This window comes from Camelus bactrianus, chromosome 2, assembly GCF_048773025.1.
Source record: "Camelus bactrianus isolate YW-2024 breed Bactrian camel chromosome 2, ASM4877302v1, whole genome shotgun sequence".
NCBI classification, from domain to species: Eukaryota; Metazoa; Chordata; class Mammalia; order Artiodactyla; family Camelidae; genus Camelus; species Camelus bactrianus.
Window position 1 is genome coordinate 102,292,179 of NC_133540.1, and position 17,392 is coordinate 102,309,570.

The 17,392-nt window shown below is 38.4% G+C and overlaps 1 protein-coding gene across 1 annotated transcript; it reads left to right on the forward strand.

Moving 5' to 3' along the window:
* Positions 1 to 3,375: 3,375 nt before the first annotated feature.
* On the forward strand, positions 3,376 to 13,409 carry COMMD8 (COMM domain containing 8). The gene is made up of 5 exons (XM_010962596.3): positions 3,376 to 3,524; positions 7,907 to 8,062; positions 9,707 to 9,859; positions 11,263 to 11,418; positions 12,467 to 13,409. The coding sequence occupies exons 1-5, from the start codon at positions 3,459 to 3,461 to the stop codon at positions 12,485 to 12,487; spliced, it is 552 nt and encodes a 183-aa protein (XP_010960898.1). The 5' UTR covers positions 3,376 to 3,458; the 3' UTR covers positions 12,488 to 13,409.
* The last annotated feature ends 3,983 nt before the right edge of the window (positions 13,410 to 17,392 follow it).

A 17,392-nucleotide genomic window follows, 5' to 3' on the forward strand; every position in this document is an offset into this window, starting at 1 on the left:
TATTATTGATCTAGGGGTGAGTTCTGGCTATTATTATTATTTCTTTTGAAAGCTTCCACATGATTGTCTACAAACAGGCAGAAGGGACATTTTGGGGGCCCATGGCAGCAGTCTTAACCTAAATTGTGGTGATGATCACAGAACTGTGTACATTTAGTAAACCCCACGGAACTGTACTTTAAATGGCAGGATTTTATGGCATGTAAGTTACCAAGCTATTAAAAAAGCAAAAGTACAGCACATTTGAAGTGAAAAATCAATCACTCAAAAATTCTCTGGGGTGACTCTAAATGAGCTGTCTTGATTAAGAACCACTGGCTAAAATCCTAACAGCTCACAGATGTGAAGGCTTTCAGTACAGTGCTTAAAAGAGGTGGCAACTGAGAAGAGGGAGGCCTTGCAGGCACAGAACCTTTATCAGAAAGACTGACTGAGCACTTGGCATGCCATTCTAAACGACCGCTACCCCTAAGGACAGAGTGTGCATGGCAACACATTACATCTAATTTCCAAAATTTCAGTTCACTTAAGTATTTCACTTTAACAACAATTTCAGAGCTTTTAATATATTGTATTCCTTAGTGCTACACTGGAATAACTGTTATGTGCAATCTTTACTGCCTTTTTAAAATCGAAATGTCTGGTTCAAAGATCAACTTTAAAGGAGAAATCTGATGGCTTAAGCTACAAGAACATTTTTTTGATAAAGAAAATACATAATGAGGAAGTGTTAAAAGCATTTCTTAATTACATATAAAGCTGAAAAAGAAAAACAAAGGCCTTCTATTTATTAAGTTCATTCACCAGAATGAAACGAGACATTTATCCAATTGACTTCTAAGAAACTGTTTCCTAGCAGCCAAATCTGAGTTTATACAGACAAAATAAAACCCAGTATCTCCCAAATCTTCACAAATTAGCTATCCATAACTTCTTTCAATGGAATGAAAACATAACATTTTAATATTTCCTATATAATTATAAGATAATAATTAAACTCATTTAAACTTGAAGGCCCTCCCTTTCCTCTCAATTTATGAACAGGAATAATTTTACATAGATTGCAATGTAAATCACTAAGTACACCTATATTGCAACACATCTAGTTAAGGTGTACAAATTAGTCAACGTCAAGTCATAGGATAACCTGAAAAGCAGGTCTGAACTGAGAAATAAATGTGGAAAGCTATAGACAATTTATTTTATTCAAAGATGCCTTCAACTCTGCATAATGAGTTAATTGCTTTTCTTGATTCATCAAACATTTGTAAGAAATTATAATTATGATGCTAATGTTGTCAGTTCATGGGCGAAAGTAGGGATCCCAGAATTTAGGGACAAAAGAAGGTTATCATTTTTAATTAACTAGTAAGACTTGACTCACAATGATGGGGACTAAAAATCCCCAGAGTAACTCTCTGGAACATAGTATTTCCTAAATCTTGGCCAGGAGCCTGTAAGAAGCAATTTTAAGGGTATGACATTTAGCAAAAAGGAGAATCAAAGAAACAAAGTTTTTCTTCAAAAGAATACACAAAGGAGAAGCAATTCCTACTGTGTGATGTTCTGGTTTATCAATCAGTTCCTTGAGAGTTCGGTTAGAGTGAATCAATATTTTCCAAGTGAAATGACAAAATAGAGTCTGGGGACCCCCCAAAAACTGAAGACTGGACCTTTCCCTGTAATAATTCTAAATTAGTATAACCCATAGCCAGCTAGCCAGCCAGTTTCACCTCCTTGATTTCTCTGAGATATAGCTTGTAGAACCATAGACTTTAACCTGATTGTGACGATAACACAAAAAGAGACTGATTGGGTTACTAACCTCTCAGATCCTCCTCTTCATACAAACTGGAATCAATATTAATTTGATTCAGGTACAAGATGCTAGTTGGAACCTGGTTTTATATTTTACCTTAATAGTAAACTACCAAGCATGATTGTTCAATATGACAATGTGAAAGAGAATGATTGTTAACAGTGTTGATGTATCTCCTATTAGAAATTCTCAGTTGTCTTTTAAAAAGCACGATTGTGGTAGAGATAACTGTGTGTTTACCAAACCTTGTTTCTTTTTCCTCTTGGGCACCCAGCTAAACTATATTTTCAAGATTCCTTTACAGTTAGGTGCTGCCATGAAACTGGGTTCCAGCTGATGATAATGGGTAGAAGTGATGTTCACTATTTCTAGATATATCAGATAAAAATCTCCTTAATAATCTTTCATATACTATCTCTTTCCCTACTCAGACTGAACAGACAGAACTCTGAGGTCTGAGAGAGGGAATAGCCACCTAACCACCTATGCCTGTATTAAGCCAATATACATACAACCAAGAAATAAATATTAGGTTAAGCTACTAAAATTCGCACCACTTTAATTATTAAGTTTAGATTAGATTGGAATTTCTGTTTCTGTCTTCCACTAATTGTGCTTCTGGATAGACTTCTTTTTTGGGGGGGGCAGGTAATTAGTTTTTTTTATACGGGGGTACTGAGGATTGAACCCAAGACCTCATGCATGCTAAGCACACACTCCACCACTGAGCTATTTACCCTCCTCCTTTGGAGGTACTCCTGAATGGCAGAGACTGTCTTATCACTACTGAATTTGCCAGCGCCTGATTAAAGTTAACAGCTGTAATAATGAGAGAAATCACAGAAAGGCTATTTGGGTTTCAGGTTTAGTCCAACACTGTCACTCTAGAGACTCACTGATTTTGTTAAACCTCAGGCTGTGCTCTTTACTGAACTTTGGTAAGTGACTTATAGGGTTGACAAATAAACTACAAGACGCCCAGTTAAATTACAATTTCAGATAAACAAGGAATAATTTTTTTTAGTGTAAGTATGTTTCCTTTAATATTTAGGGCACACTTATAAAAAATATTATTTGTTGCTTACCTGAAATTTCATATTTAACTGGGCATCCGGTATTTTTATTTGCTAAATCTGACAACCCTAGTCACTTCTCTGATCTCGTTATTTAGACATGGGGATGAAAATGATATTTTCTTAGGATAAGCTACATAAAGAACGTCGCGCATGGAAAACCCTCATTTGCCTTCCAAATCGGGATACTTTAGTAAGACACTTACAGCAAACCTTCAGGTCAATGGCCCCGGCGCACCCCAAAATGTGGTTACCATTATTAGACCGCTTTCTAAAGAGTGCAAATAAAGTTCGCTAGAACTCTGAACAAAGCTGCCAACTGCTTTGAGAGATCTGCGAACGTGCCTTCAACTAACCGATAAGGGCGTTCAAGCAACGTCGCAACAGGCAGAAAGGATTCCTTAGTTACAGGGCCAGCCAGAGCTCCGTCTCTGCGCACGCGCACCAGGGCTCTCGCGTCTCCACACCCTCCCACGCCCGGCGGGAGGGAGTCACGTGGGCGAGCCGCGGCGCCAGAGGAGACGTCAGGGCTTGTCATGTGAGCCAGCCTCCAGCTTCACACAGGAATGGAGCCGGAAGAAGGGACGCCCTTGTGGCGGCTGCAGAAGCTTCCTGCGGAGCTGGGTCTGCAGGTGAGGAGCGCGCAAGGCGCGGAGGCGCGGGCCGGGCTCCCTGACGGCCTTTAGGGGGGATCGTGCCCGCCGCCCAGAGAAGGGAGGGGGAAGGGGTGTGATTTCGAGTGGCCCGCCCCCTGCTTTCTACTCAGGAGCTAAAGAGGCTGAGGCTTGGTGCGCCACCCCCACGCACCGGCTTAGGATGACCCTCCAGGGGCTCTGCGCGCAGACACCCGCCGGGCCGCGCCCGCACGCGGGTGGGGGCCGCCCATCCTGTCCCGCGAGCTGCCGGGTGACCCAGGAACCCGGACTCGGGGGGCGGAGTCGCCACGTAGTCTTTGAAAGTTTGCAACGTGGAGGCGGTGGTTTGCAGGCTCTCATGTGTTTCATTCATTCATTCATTCAACACAAACCTCCCGAATGCTCCCTATGCACCAGGCACAGTGCTACGTGCTAGGGATACCTTAGTGACCTAGAGAGGCATACTCTACCCCCTTGAGGGCGACAGAAAAAAACTGGTAAGTGCTGCCAAAAACTAGGAGACTTACCTTAGGTGGGGTGGTCCGAGGTGGACCGTACCTCAAGAAGTGACATGTACATGGGCACCTTCAGTCTAAGAAGGAACCTGGGTTTATGAGGATCTGGAAAAAGCGGCCTTACTCGTTTGTCCAGCCAACATTTCTTTGAAGTCTACTATGCTGGATGCCCTGATGTGGTAAGGAGACAGCCTGTAGCCTGGTGGACCTCGTCATCTAATAAGGAAACCAAACTGAGGTATCCATGATAAGTTTATGGGAGAGAGAGCAACCCAGATGTAAAGCGGCAAGGGGAGGTTTTGCAGAGGAGCTACTTAGATTTCTAGATTGGGTCCTGAAAGATGAGTAGGAATCAGACAGGTTAGAGGGAAGAGTTTCAGGCTGAGAAATAGCAGCTATGAAGGCTAGAGGAAGAAAGCCAGCCCCAGGGGGGCTCTGCTGTCTTAGAGGCTGAAATTCAGAGAAGCAGATCAGGGAGACTGCTAGACAGGTGAACAGAAGTCAGGTGGCTGGAGTCTGTGTGCCGTGCTCCTGTGTTTAGCCTTAATGCCTAAGGCCCTGGCAGTTTAAAGTATTGGTTTTGGCAGCAGCAAAATTTTAGTTTGAAAGAGGAGAGAAATGCGGAGACAATGAGTACGTATAATGAAATTTTGACTGTGAGCTGTGAAAGGAAGAAAACTCAGTGGTTGCTATGAGAGGAAAATCTGAGAAGTGTTTTTTCTTCCTTGAACTTTAAATTAAAAAAACAAAACACCTTAGTGCCCCAAGTATTAGACCAGAAGGAAATTTGCGAACCTCTGAAAGGAAACAGTGTATGCAAAATTGAGTTTCAGCCTGAGCGCTGGAAGCTGTGGTTGTTTGCCCTCTGACTTGAGACTATTGACTAACACTTTGTATTGTAATTAATATATTAATATGTTTACTCGCACCTCTTCTATTCCCCAGCAATTCAGGCCTGATTAAGTCTTCCTTGAACACAACTTTTTAACTGGTCCTCTTGCTTCTGGTCCTCTTACTCTGAGCTCCTTCAGGGTAGATTCTTTGTCTTATGCCCCCAGTTCTTGAGAGTTCTGTCTGGGTCAAGGTGGGTTCTTAATTAGTGTTTGCTGAAAGAAGGAATCAATTAGTGTTTACTAAACTCAGCTTTATCGTTGGGGCGGATATCTGCATCCCAAGTTATGGTGGGCTGGCCTTCAGTGTCAATGATACTTAGCTTTAAGTCTCTGTTCTGTTCTGTTTACAGTGGGTGAAGGTTGAGGGTGATGGCTTAGCCTACATAATGTAGAGAGGTAGGCAGCTTTTATAAGACCCAAATTTCTACCTTTCTCACCCTGTTCCATTTACAGTTGGGATAGTAGTGGGGAGATGAATAAACTTAGTTGACCCTTAAACTTGATCCAACCCGTATCAAGAAAAACCATCTTAAACCTTTTCTCTCATTTTACAGATGAGGAAGCTGAAAAGTCAGTGGAGGGTTTGGGTAACTTACCCAAAGTTATCAAACTAGTAAGTGGCAGAGTGGGTACAGATGTGCAGATCTGTTGATTGTGAGTCTTGTATTAGCTTTCTGCTCCTGTCTTCAGCCTCCCTACGTACTATTTACACAAGGCCCATCGCCTTTACTGTCATGTATGTACATAGCTCCTACATCTCTGGATCCAGCCAAAAATCTCTTCCCTGAGGGTCAGGCCTCTGGTTAGATACACCACAGTTACCTTAAATTTAGTAAGTCCTGAACCAAGCTACTCATCTTTCTCCCTGACTTACTCCTTCTGTGGTTGTAGCTTCATTTTTGGTTGTGACACAGCCACTTACCCAGTCACTCAACCTGAAATTGAGTATCATCCTGGGCCCTCCTTTCCACATCTTCTTTGCCTCTCTCCTGCCTCCAGCTTGAGTGTCCTCAACAGTTTAGCTCCCCATAATCTCTTGCTAGTAAACTGAAGATGGGGGCCTTTAGGCTCACCCTCTTTTTCTCTTTTCTCTCCTTATGGCTCCCAACCTGTAGGCAGATTTATGGAAAAATAATGCAAATATATGAATAAGCTGCTTCCCTGTTGAACAAACACAGATTAAAGTCTAGGCTTTTTTTGCGTTGTGTACAAGGCCCTTTACGGTTTGGCCTCTACCAGCTGTCCAGTCTTGTATCCTGTCATCCCCCAAATTGCGCCATGTGGTGTTACACTTTCATCCTAGGTATATGCAGCTGCTACTAGAAATGCCCTTTTCCTGTTCGACCAGCCAGCTACTCATCCTGTAGGACATGCTTGTCCCTCCTTCTTCGGTGCTCCTTTGTACCTTCAGTAGACTTGCATTGTATCTCCTGTCATCCTAAATCGCATTTATTTATTGGTAACTGGTTTTCTCTGATGGACTAAGGCTCTGATATGGTAGGACCTTATCTTATTTGTCCTCAGTTTCCTCACTTGTAAAATGGAGGTAATAACAGGGCTCACTTCACAAAATCACAGTGAAGATCAGCGCAGGGTTTGGTACACAGTTTGGGCTCTATAAACGGTAGCCATTCTTGTTATGTTTTCTCTGTGTTTACATTGCCTTATTTACTAACTGGAATGAAGTGCTCATTACATATTTGTGAATGAATTAAAAAAAATTATATTCCAAAAAGATAGCACTCTTATTTTTCAGTTTGAGTTCTGGGTTTTGCTTTAGCATGGGAGACAGGTTGGGATAAGGTAAAATGTATGTAGGGAATGCTGAATGAATTTCAAATTGAGGATGTTGGTTGGTTTATGGTAAATAAAAATTCTGTTCATCTAGTGCATTAGCCATCATTTGGAAGTAGGGTTACCAGTTGCTCACCTCTGTTCCAATATGTGCGGTGTTATTGAGAAAGAGTTATTTAAAATGGACTGGGATGTGATCCAGGAGAAAAGAGTTGGAAGACTTGCTGCTTAAATGCATTTCCAAGTTGTTCGGGTTCAAATATTCTTCTTACAAGACACAAATATCTCTTCAGAAAGAAAACCGTATTTATTGTTTGCCTAGAACAGCGCTGGTATAGTAGGTACTTGGTTAATAGATGTTATAGGCATGGAACATAGGACCGGTAGTGGTAGTAGTAATAGTGATGATAATAATAACAGTAAGAAGAAGAAAAATGATAACAATGGCAGGCGATGTTTAATGCCAAGAATGCGCCACGTGATTTGCATGTATTCTTATTCAGTCCTTACAACAGCATTGTGGGGATAGAGGCTGTCCTCATTTTACACATGAGGAATGGGCACAGAATGTTTAAATAACTTGGCAAAACTAATAAATAGTGGAAATAAGATTCAGACTAGTCAGTTTTGTCCCAAAACCCACAGTCTTAATCACTGTGTTCAGTAATGTTTATGTTAGGATTTCCGCTGCAGGCATTAAGTTAGGGTAGAGGGAAAGGAATGTAAAAAAGAAAAAGAAAGGCACTGAGGGCTTTCTTGGAGGGGAGCAAAAGAAATAAGTTGTGGAAAACGGAGAGAAGGGGTTTGTAGATCCGTAGTTAAAGGATTTTTAGAGTCATACCTTGTTTTTTTGGTTATTGGTATAAATAGACGTGTAAGGAATCCCAAGGAGAAACTTTTGTACCCACCACTTTCCTTTCAGGAACATTAGAGAAACAACATGTATCTATAAAATTATTTTAGCTTCTGAAGATGGAAAAAATTATAGAATGGCTGTTTTTTTCCTCCTTTGATGAAGCTTTTTAATTAATAAAATAATGTTAAAGATAGTTGCATTTCAACCTCAGCTGCTTCTGCAGATAACGTGAACTTCTCCCAACATTTATTTGCTATGAAGGAGATAAATCTGTTTTATAATTTTACTTATAATTACATTTATTTCCTTTTTTCTCTCTAGCTTCTTCACAAAATAATTGATGGCATTTGTGGCCGAACTTATCCTCTCTATCAGAATTATCAGAATGTTTGGGATTCAACAGAATGGATGCACGTTCTAGAAGATATTACCAAATTTTTCAAAGCTGCAGTTGGTAAAAATTTATCTGATGAAGAGGTAACTTCACTCCAAATTTCTCTACCTTGTAATAAATAATAATTCATGTTCAGATTTTTTAATAAATTGGTGTTTAGGGCACTGTGTAATACAAGGGCCATCATCAGTAAACATACAATAGATAACAATAAAAACCTCATAATTGTGAGTAAGTGGAAAATCTGTGGAAGTTCTGCGGTTTTGTAGTTTTGTTTTGTTTTTTTTTTTAATTGTGAAACATTTAAATCATATGGAAGAAAACCAGAAGTTATATAACCGTCACCTATATTCCCGTTACTGCAATTAAACAGTTTGTTAACATTTTACTTTGTGTATTTAATGTCTGTGTGTGTGTTTTAGAAGAAACAAGGCATTACAGATAATACGTAAATCTCACCCTCCCCTGGAGATTACCACTCATGAAGTTGTGTGCATGTTTTGTATCCTATATTGTATGAATGTTTACATCTTTCAGCAATATATACAATTATTGGAGCTGTTTAAATGTGTAAGTTGTAAATGGTAACATAGGTATCCGTTTGTCTTTTTTTCCCACAACATCGTGTTTTAGATTTATCAATGTTGATAAATGTAGATTTGGTTTATGTATTTTAAATACCCCTTGCAGTATTTGATGATAGAAATTAGTGGGACTTATTTTTTCCATCCTCCCACTGATGAACAGTTGAGTTATTACCTCTTTCATTATTATGAATAGTGCTGCTATAGACATTTTGTGTGTGTCTAATTGTACACACTTGGGCCGGCTTTTCTAGGATAGACATCTTGAAGTGAGATTACAGGGTCAGGGAGTGTCCTTCCGTTGAATTGCTTTTGTACCTTTGTCAAAAATCATTTGGGCATGTTTGTGTAGGTTGCCCACTTGAAAAAAAAATGGAGTTATGTATGTCATTTTGATTTGGATGATATTCTAAATACATGTTCTTAGGTATATGTATTTTAAATGTCTCCTTTTATGTTTGCTGTTTGTTTCTTAATGGGTCTTTTGTTGAATAGAAGTCCTGAAATTTTTTTTTTGATGTATATATATTTTTATTGATGTATATTCAGTTTATAATGTGTCAATTTCTGGTGCACAGCACAGTGCTTCAGTCATACATGAATATACATATATTTGTTTTCATATTCTTTTTCACCACAATTTACTACAAGATATTGAATATAGTTCCCTGTGCTATACAGTATGAACTTACCTATTTTACATATATTAGTATCTGCAAATCTCAAACTCCCAATTTATCCCTTCTTCCCCCCTCCCCCCCAGTAACCATATCTAGATTCCACATATAAGTGATACCATATGGTATTTTTCTTTCTCTTTCTGTCTTTCTTCACTTACTATGACAATCTCCAGGTCCATCCATGTTGCTGCAAATGGCATTATTTTATTCTTTTTTTTTTTAACATTTTTTATTGAGTTATAGTCATTTTACAATGTTGTGTCAAATTCCAGTGTAGAGCACGAATTTTCAATTATACATGAACATACATATATTTTATTCTTATTTATGGCTGAGTAGTATTCCATCATAGTTGATAAAGTTCTCTTTCCTATCCTTGGGCTTCCAGCCAGTTCCATAGCTTTTAAACTTTTTAAACAGAAAGGCCCTTTCACATATTTTCTGTTTATTTTTCTTTTCATAGATATCTCAGCAGTTGAATCAGTTGAATTCATCTCATCAAGAAGCTATCATGAAATGCTTAAAAAGTAGGAAAGATGAAATCAAGCAGGCTCTGTTAGAAGAAATAGTTGATATTTCCTCTGCACAGCTGCAGGATTTTGATTGGCAGTTAAAGGTGAGAATATGCTTATTTATGAGTATTTATGTTATTTAATTTCATTTTTTGAATAGAAAGATTTATTTTTTATAATATTACATATCTAAAATTTCTGTTATTTTTGAGAATACATTTTCCTTAAGTGTCAAAGATGATTAAAACTTTGTCTTTTGCATTAACTTGGGCATCAAGTAAGTACACTGTAGACATCCCAACCATGTATAAAAACATTACAGTGATAATCAATTTAATTAACTGAAGTTTTATGTCATTGAAGGAGGACTGAAAGACATGTGGATGAAGGAATAGATCTGTGTTCTGTGGCTTTGGTGGGTAGGACAAAGGCTCAGGTATATAATTTGCAATTAGATGGGTTTGAACTCAACCTAGGGAACACTTATTTAATAACCGCTATGAATATCTGAAAATTATTTTAACCTGTTTTGGGGGTTAGCACACTCCTCCTCATTGCTGGTGTAGGCTGAGTAGGCTGTAGAAACCACTTATTGGAAATATTGAGAATTATTCATGAGGTAGACAACCTGAGGGTGATACTTTCAAATCTCAGATGTCATAAGTCCTGTATTTTGGAGAGAGGATGAAGGAGAGATATGAGGGTGTGTTTGATCCCATAGTGTATGAACTGTAAGGGAGATCCTTTGAGGTTGGTTGTTAGGGAAGGAGTCCCTTACCATTGCCCAAGTAAATTTTTGCAGGTGGTAGCACTCCAAAATTCAGTTATAGTGGGAAGTACTGGCTCAGATTCCAGGAAAATTGAGTTTCTCTTTGCCATCTGCCAGTGAAGCTATGATGCTTGTTTCAAAAAACTCTAGTATCATAAACATTTGGTTCTTCTATTTCCTCTAGGATACTTTCTTTGGACAGAAAATAGAAGAGGTAAAAACGTCGAACGTTTTTGTTGAGTGGCTCTAATCGAAGATGGAATCTTGATAGCATTTCTCAGTAGTTAAGTAGATAGTTAGCTGCCCATGGTTTTAGCATCTTAATTTCTGAGACTAAGCAGTGTTTTTAGTCTTATCTTTGTGCATAGAGTTTCATACTCTTGGTATCTTTACACTTCTTTAAGAATTCTCTGCTTCTTGATGTATTGGGCCCATTTAGTACTTTACAGTCATAACTCTGCTCGAGATTCCTGCTCCTACCACAAAGTCCTGACCAGTTGTCTTTTTTCCTTAACCTACTTGCCTTCTTTTATTCACTCTCTTTTCTCTTTCTGTTCTTCAGATATATGCTGATTTGGCATGGGTTTAATTTCTTTTATTTCTCCTGCATTTCCGTGTACTTGACAGCAAACAGGAGTACTCTTTTTTTTTAATGTGTTGTTCATAAGCTCTGATGCATATTTAATATAGTCCTTTTGAAAACTACTTGTTAATTACCGTTTTCCTCATTTTAAACAGCTTGCACTTTCTAGTGACAAGATTGCTACATTACAAATGCCACTTTTAAACCTTCATCTAGATGTAAAAGAAAATGGTGAAGTCAAACCATATTCCGTTGAAATGAGTAAAGAAGAGCTGCAGAATCTAATAAATTCCTTGGAAGCAGCTAATAAGGTATTTGCTTTAATTTTGTTGTAGGGTTTAAAATGTTTAAGTTTTAACTGATACCGTTAGAGCTATATAAGAAAACTAATCATTCGTGTTTAATGTTTTTTTTGTTCCTGGTATTTTATGTCAAGCACAGAAAATACTTTGTTGATATGTTCTGCATCTCTAGTTTTAGATATTAAATTAATTAGAAATTGTAATTTTAATTTACACTAATAGAACATAATTTACCAAGTAATTATTTTTGCAAGAATAACAGCCAGATTTGTTTTGCTTCAGTACTCATTAATGCTACAAAACATAGAATTTTTAACTTGGGGCTGTGAAATTAGTTGATTCTGAAGGGATTTAATGGTTAAAAGCAGTTATGATTTTGAAGAGAAGATTGTCTTGTTTTAACTGGGCAAATAGCAGAAAATTTCTTTAAGTATGGGAGACAAAATATGGCTTGTAGTTATTATGACAAAATCAGATTGAGACAGAGTAGAACTATTGAAGGACTAAAGGAATGGCTAAATGACAGTGACCATTCTGAGTGTTTAACTAATGAGAAAAATAATAAGCAATAGGAAGTGCTTCTGTGAGGAAGACATAAAAATAATTGTCTACGTTATGTATGTTCCTTTCACTGTTGCTGAGAGTTCTCTCTCTCGTGATCGAGTCTCGAGGATTAAAGTCAGTTATTCTTACAACCTCTTTTGCCACTAACCCATCTTCCTGGCTTGATCATCTTGAAACCCTGGTATACCTCAGCTTCCCTCCATACTCTGCAGTTCCTCTGCCATCATGGCCCCTCGATGACTGGTCCACATGCCCAATAACAGACTGGTAGCCTGGCTTGCCTCCGGATGGGGCTCCATGTCTGAAGGGCTGTGCGGCAGAGCCTGGCGTAAATGTCAGATGAGCTCTCACCGTGGGTTCTGGCGGGCCTGTGCCTTCAGTTACTCTGCATTGTACTTGTTGTCAGTTCTCCAGACCCTCCGTCAGAGAATTCAGATACTGACATCATTCTGGTATAACCTGATTCCCTCCCTTCTGCTCCTTGTGTTTTAAGGTGGTCTTGCAGTTGAAATAACTGGAAATGATGGATACCAACGTTACCAGATTCTGCTGTTGTGATCGATATGGCACAGTGAAGACTACGAGTTCAGAAAACCTGCTCTGTATTGTGATGGCACGCTGAGAAACCAGCAGTTTTGAGTTTACAAAGACAACAATTCATCAGCTTCCCTAAAGAACAGGAAATTATATGGTTGACAAGAAATGCATAAGAACGTGAGAGATGAAAAGGCTATCGTAGCAGTTTATATTTTCATAATGACTGTTTTGCTTCATTTATTAAATATTTGAGAAATCTTTATAGATACACAATTTTATTGAAAGCTAAAAATAGGCTCTAAAGTATTGTAAGCATACAAGCACAAAATATATTTGAATGTTGCTTAGAGAAGTATGTGAATAGCAAGGATGTTTATTATGGATATATATGATTAATTTGCGATATTTTTAAAAAATAACTTTTCAAGAATGTATAACCTGCATATATAACTCAGGAGATTCCATGTCTTTCTCATATTTCAGAGGAAAGATTATAAAATGTAAAATTTCTCAGAGAAGCTCTTCAGACATGAACAAGAAAAAAATAACTAAATGTGTGAACAGTTTTGAGTTTAAGAATTCTAGTAACTAAAGTCTTTTACTAGAACATGGGAAAAAACAAAAATAACACTGTTCCTTCTGTATTTTTGTGTCTGGTCCAGAGAGCGTGATCTGATAAAAAAAATACATGTTATTAGGCCTTAGGCATTAACCATTAATAATAGGCATTAACTATTCAAATATCAGCTATGACTATCTATAGGTCCATTTTTGTTATGAACTCTTAATATTGAACAGTTTTGAATGTTAACAACTTCATTGGAAAACAAACCTTTTTTAGTTTCAGTTCACTTTAAAAACAAGCATTCTGAGCAAATAAAAATATTATTTTATTTTTATATATTACTTTGTTTCAGATGATTTTCTCCATAATGCAGTAGTACATCATTGGTACCTACTGTTCGCAAGCTTTATCACTCAGAGCGTCAGACCATTATTCGAGGTGTCCAGGACAGTGACTAGTATTCTCATCGTGCAGATGAGGATAGGCTTAGCGAGATCAGTAAATGTGTGTGTGATCTAGATGGTACTGCTCAAAATGTGTCTGTAGACAGTGCCGCTCTGTGAACTGTTACAGCTTGGTGATGAGATGAGCCTGTGCCGGAATATTCATCAATACGCTGCTTTCTTCATTGAGAAATTTTGGCTCTGAGAAAAAAAATCAGCTGAACTAACCAGTGTGCTTAGGGTGGTACTTGATTTTCCTCCTTATGCAAGTTCCTGAACAGTTTGTAGACAAGCGCTTTCAGTAATACCGATCTAGGGTCCTTCTGAATTTCAACCCTCCATGCAGACCTTCCTTTGAGAAGGGAAAAATCGTACTCCGCTTGGTCCTTCTCTCACTGTATTGTCACTGTATTAGCATATGTAAATGCTTTATTGAAATCTGACTGATATACTGTAAAATGCACATATTTAAAGTGGGCAGTCTGATAAGTTTTGACATATACACACCCATGAAAGCATCACCTCAACCAAGATGGTGAACCCCCAGTCACTCCTGAAAGTGTCCTTTTTTTCTGTAATCTCTTTCCCCCCAAGACAGCCACTGATCTGCTTCCTGCCACTGCAGATTAGTTCACATTTGGGGGAGTTTCATATAAATGGAATCATACAATATGTCCTTCTGTGATCTGGCTTCTCTCAGTGGTATTTGAGATCATCCACGTTGCTGCATGCATGTATCAGCTCATTCCTTTTTATTATTGAGAAGTAATCTGTTGTAGAATTCTACCATCATTTGTTTATCTGTTCATCTGTTAATGGATGTTTTAGTTGTTTAAAAGTTTTGGCTATTACAGTACACAAAATGCTTTGAACATTCTTATCTATGTCTTTGTATGGATTTACACTTTTTTTTTGAAAAGAGACTCTTAGGAGTGAAATGGCTTGATTGTATGTCAGGTGTATGTGTGTCTTTTTAAGTAACTGCCAAACTGTTTTCCAAAGTGATTTTATCATTTTACATTCCATACCACAGTCTAAGAGTTCCAGCTCCATGATTCCTTGCCAGCGCTTGGTATGGTCAATCTTTTTAATTTCAGCTATTCTAATTGGTGTGTAGTGGCATCTCATTGTGGTTTTAATAATATTCATTTCCTTGATGACGGAATGATGTTGAGCATCTTTTTATATGCTCATTTGCCATCTGTATATCTGCTTTGGTGAAATGCTGTTTAGATCTGTTGCTGATTTTTAAATTGGGTTATTTTATTTTTGAGTTTCGAGAGTTTTTTGGATAGCCTAGGTACAAGTTTTATCACATATATGCTTTGAAAGTATTTATTTTCTCCCAGTGTATGGCTTGTCTTTTTTCTTTTTCTTTTTTAGGGCAGTTTTAGATACACAGAAAAATCAAGCAGATAGTGCACAGAGATCTCATCTACCCCATGTCCAGTTACCACTGTTACTAACATATTAGTGTGGTACATTTGTTATAATTAATGAACTAATATCCATATATTATTATTAACTAAATTCCATGGTTTATTCAGATTTCTAAATTTTTACTTAATGTCCTTTTCTGTTCTAGGATTCCATTTTATACTTAGCTGTCATGTCTCCTGAGGCTTTTCTTGCTATGATATTTTCCCATACTTCCCTTGTTTTTGATGACCTTGACAGTTTGAGGAATGTAGGTGAGATATTTTGCAGGATACCTCTCTACTGGAATTTAATGTTTTTCTCATGTGTACACTGGGGTTACAGGTTGGGGGAGGAAGTCACAGAGGTAAAGTGCCATTTACGTCACATCCTATCAAGGCTACATACTATTAACGAGATTTATGACTTGACATTGACCTTGATCACCTGGCTGAGGTAGTGTGGGTCAGGTATTTTCATTATAAAGTTACTTATTTTTCTCTCCTGCCTTATGATCCTCTTTGGAAGGGAGTCATTATGTGTAACCCAAACTTAAGGAATTGGGCCCCCCAACTCCTTGAAGTCAGAATAGTTACCTAAAACTTTTGGAATTCTTCTACTCAGTTTTGTCTCTTTTCTCCTATTTGTTAATTTAATCATTTATTTATGTAGTGTGGGCTCATGGATATTTACTTTATACTTTTGGTTACAGTCCAGTACTACTTATTTTATTACTCAGATTGCTCCAGCTTTGGCCATTTGAAGCTCTTTCCCTTGGCTCCTTTATCCCTGTGACATACCCCTGTCAGTGGAGAGGGGTTTTATTTATTTTATGTTATCTCCTTAGCTTTCTGGCAATACAAGATGCCCCATGCTCATTTTCTCTATTTCCTGCCCAGTCCTAGAATCAACCATTTCTTCAGGAAGCCCTGGTTCGGTTTATTGAAGAATGGTGTTAGAACCAAGCTAGCTGTGCGCACTGCTCCTGTGATGTTGTTTCTTTTGGGCCCTCTCGGCTGGCAGAATGAAGAGATATGTATGCATGTTAGCTAACCTGTGTATATACACACAGCTATAAATATTTCTTTATATAATCATCTGTCTATATTCAGCTGCACATGAGCTCATCCCAACGTCTCCAACTGTAATCCATCACCACAGGGAGCATTCTAGCCTGCTACCCTCCCTTATATGTACACATTTCAGCGGTGAGAAACCTGACTCCCAGTAGCCACCAGCCATTTACTTAATTGTTCATTTCCAGGTTGTCTATAGCAGTATCCAGATTGCTAATCTGTACCCCAGTGGGGAAAACAACTTTATCTCCTAGGAAGTGTTTATGTGCAGTTCCTTTTGCCTTTAGTCTTACAGACTCCACTCATTTCCAAATTACTTCCAAATTACACTCCCCGCCCCTGCCCTACTCCCTTAGTGAGGTTGTTTTATACATTTGTAATACAGTTAGATTTTTTTTGCAATAGTCTGTCTTCCTTGCTGGGATCCTCCAACTTCCTAAATTTAAATTTGCATACATTAAGGTTTACTTTTTGTGTTGAACGGTTCTGAGTTTTGACAGATGCTTCATGTTGCGTAGTTGGGGCAGGTCATCGAGAGGATGTGACCACCTGTTGGCCTGTAAGCTGGACCCGGACAACAGTCTCCTTCCTCACCCCTGCCCCTGTCCTTGGAATGTGCATCCCCCTTCCAGAAACTGCCCCAAGGATACTGCCTTGAGATGTTGATTATGGTATTAAGACTGTCTTATCCCAGTTGAGACTTCTATGTAAACTTTTAAGATTTGGGTGGGTCAGTGCAGAGATCTACTCGTCTTGCAGCCACCCAAGACAAGCCTGGTAAATTCCCTTGCTTATTTATTAAAACTGCCACCGACCCATCTGGGATGGTTCCCCTCTTTCTTCAGTCTCTGCTTGCCCAGGGGCTGGTTTCAGATGACACTTGGGAAACTCCTGAAGTTGTGAACACATGTATTGACTTTACAGAATAGTTTAACATGCTAAAATCCCCTGGGCTTTACTTTTTCATCCCTCCCACATTCCTCTATTGCCCAGACAACTAGTGATTCTTCTTAATGTCTTTAGAGTTTTGCCTTTTCCAGAATGTCCTATAATTGGGATCATGTAGTGAGACATCTTTTCAGAATGGCTTCTTTCACTTAGCAGTGTGCATTTCTTCCATGTGTTTTCATCTTGATAACTCATTTCTATTTTCTCTTGGAGTAATAGTTCATTGTATAGATGTACCACAGTTTACTCACCCATTGAAGGAAGTTTGTAGTTTTCATTTTTTGGCAATTATGAATAAAGCTGCTGCAACCATGCACAGGCAGGTTTTTATGTGGACATAAGTTTTCGAATTAACTGAGCAATACCTCAGAATGGGATTGCTGGATCATACTGTTTAATGTTGTAAGAACTTTGGCAAACTTTTTCACAGTAGC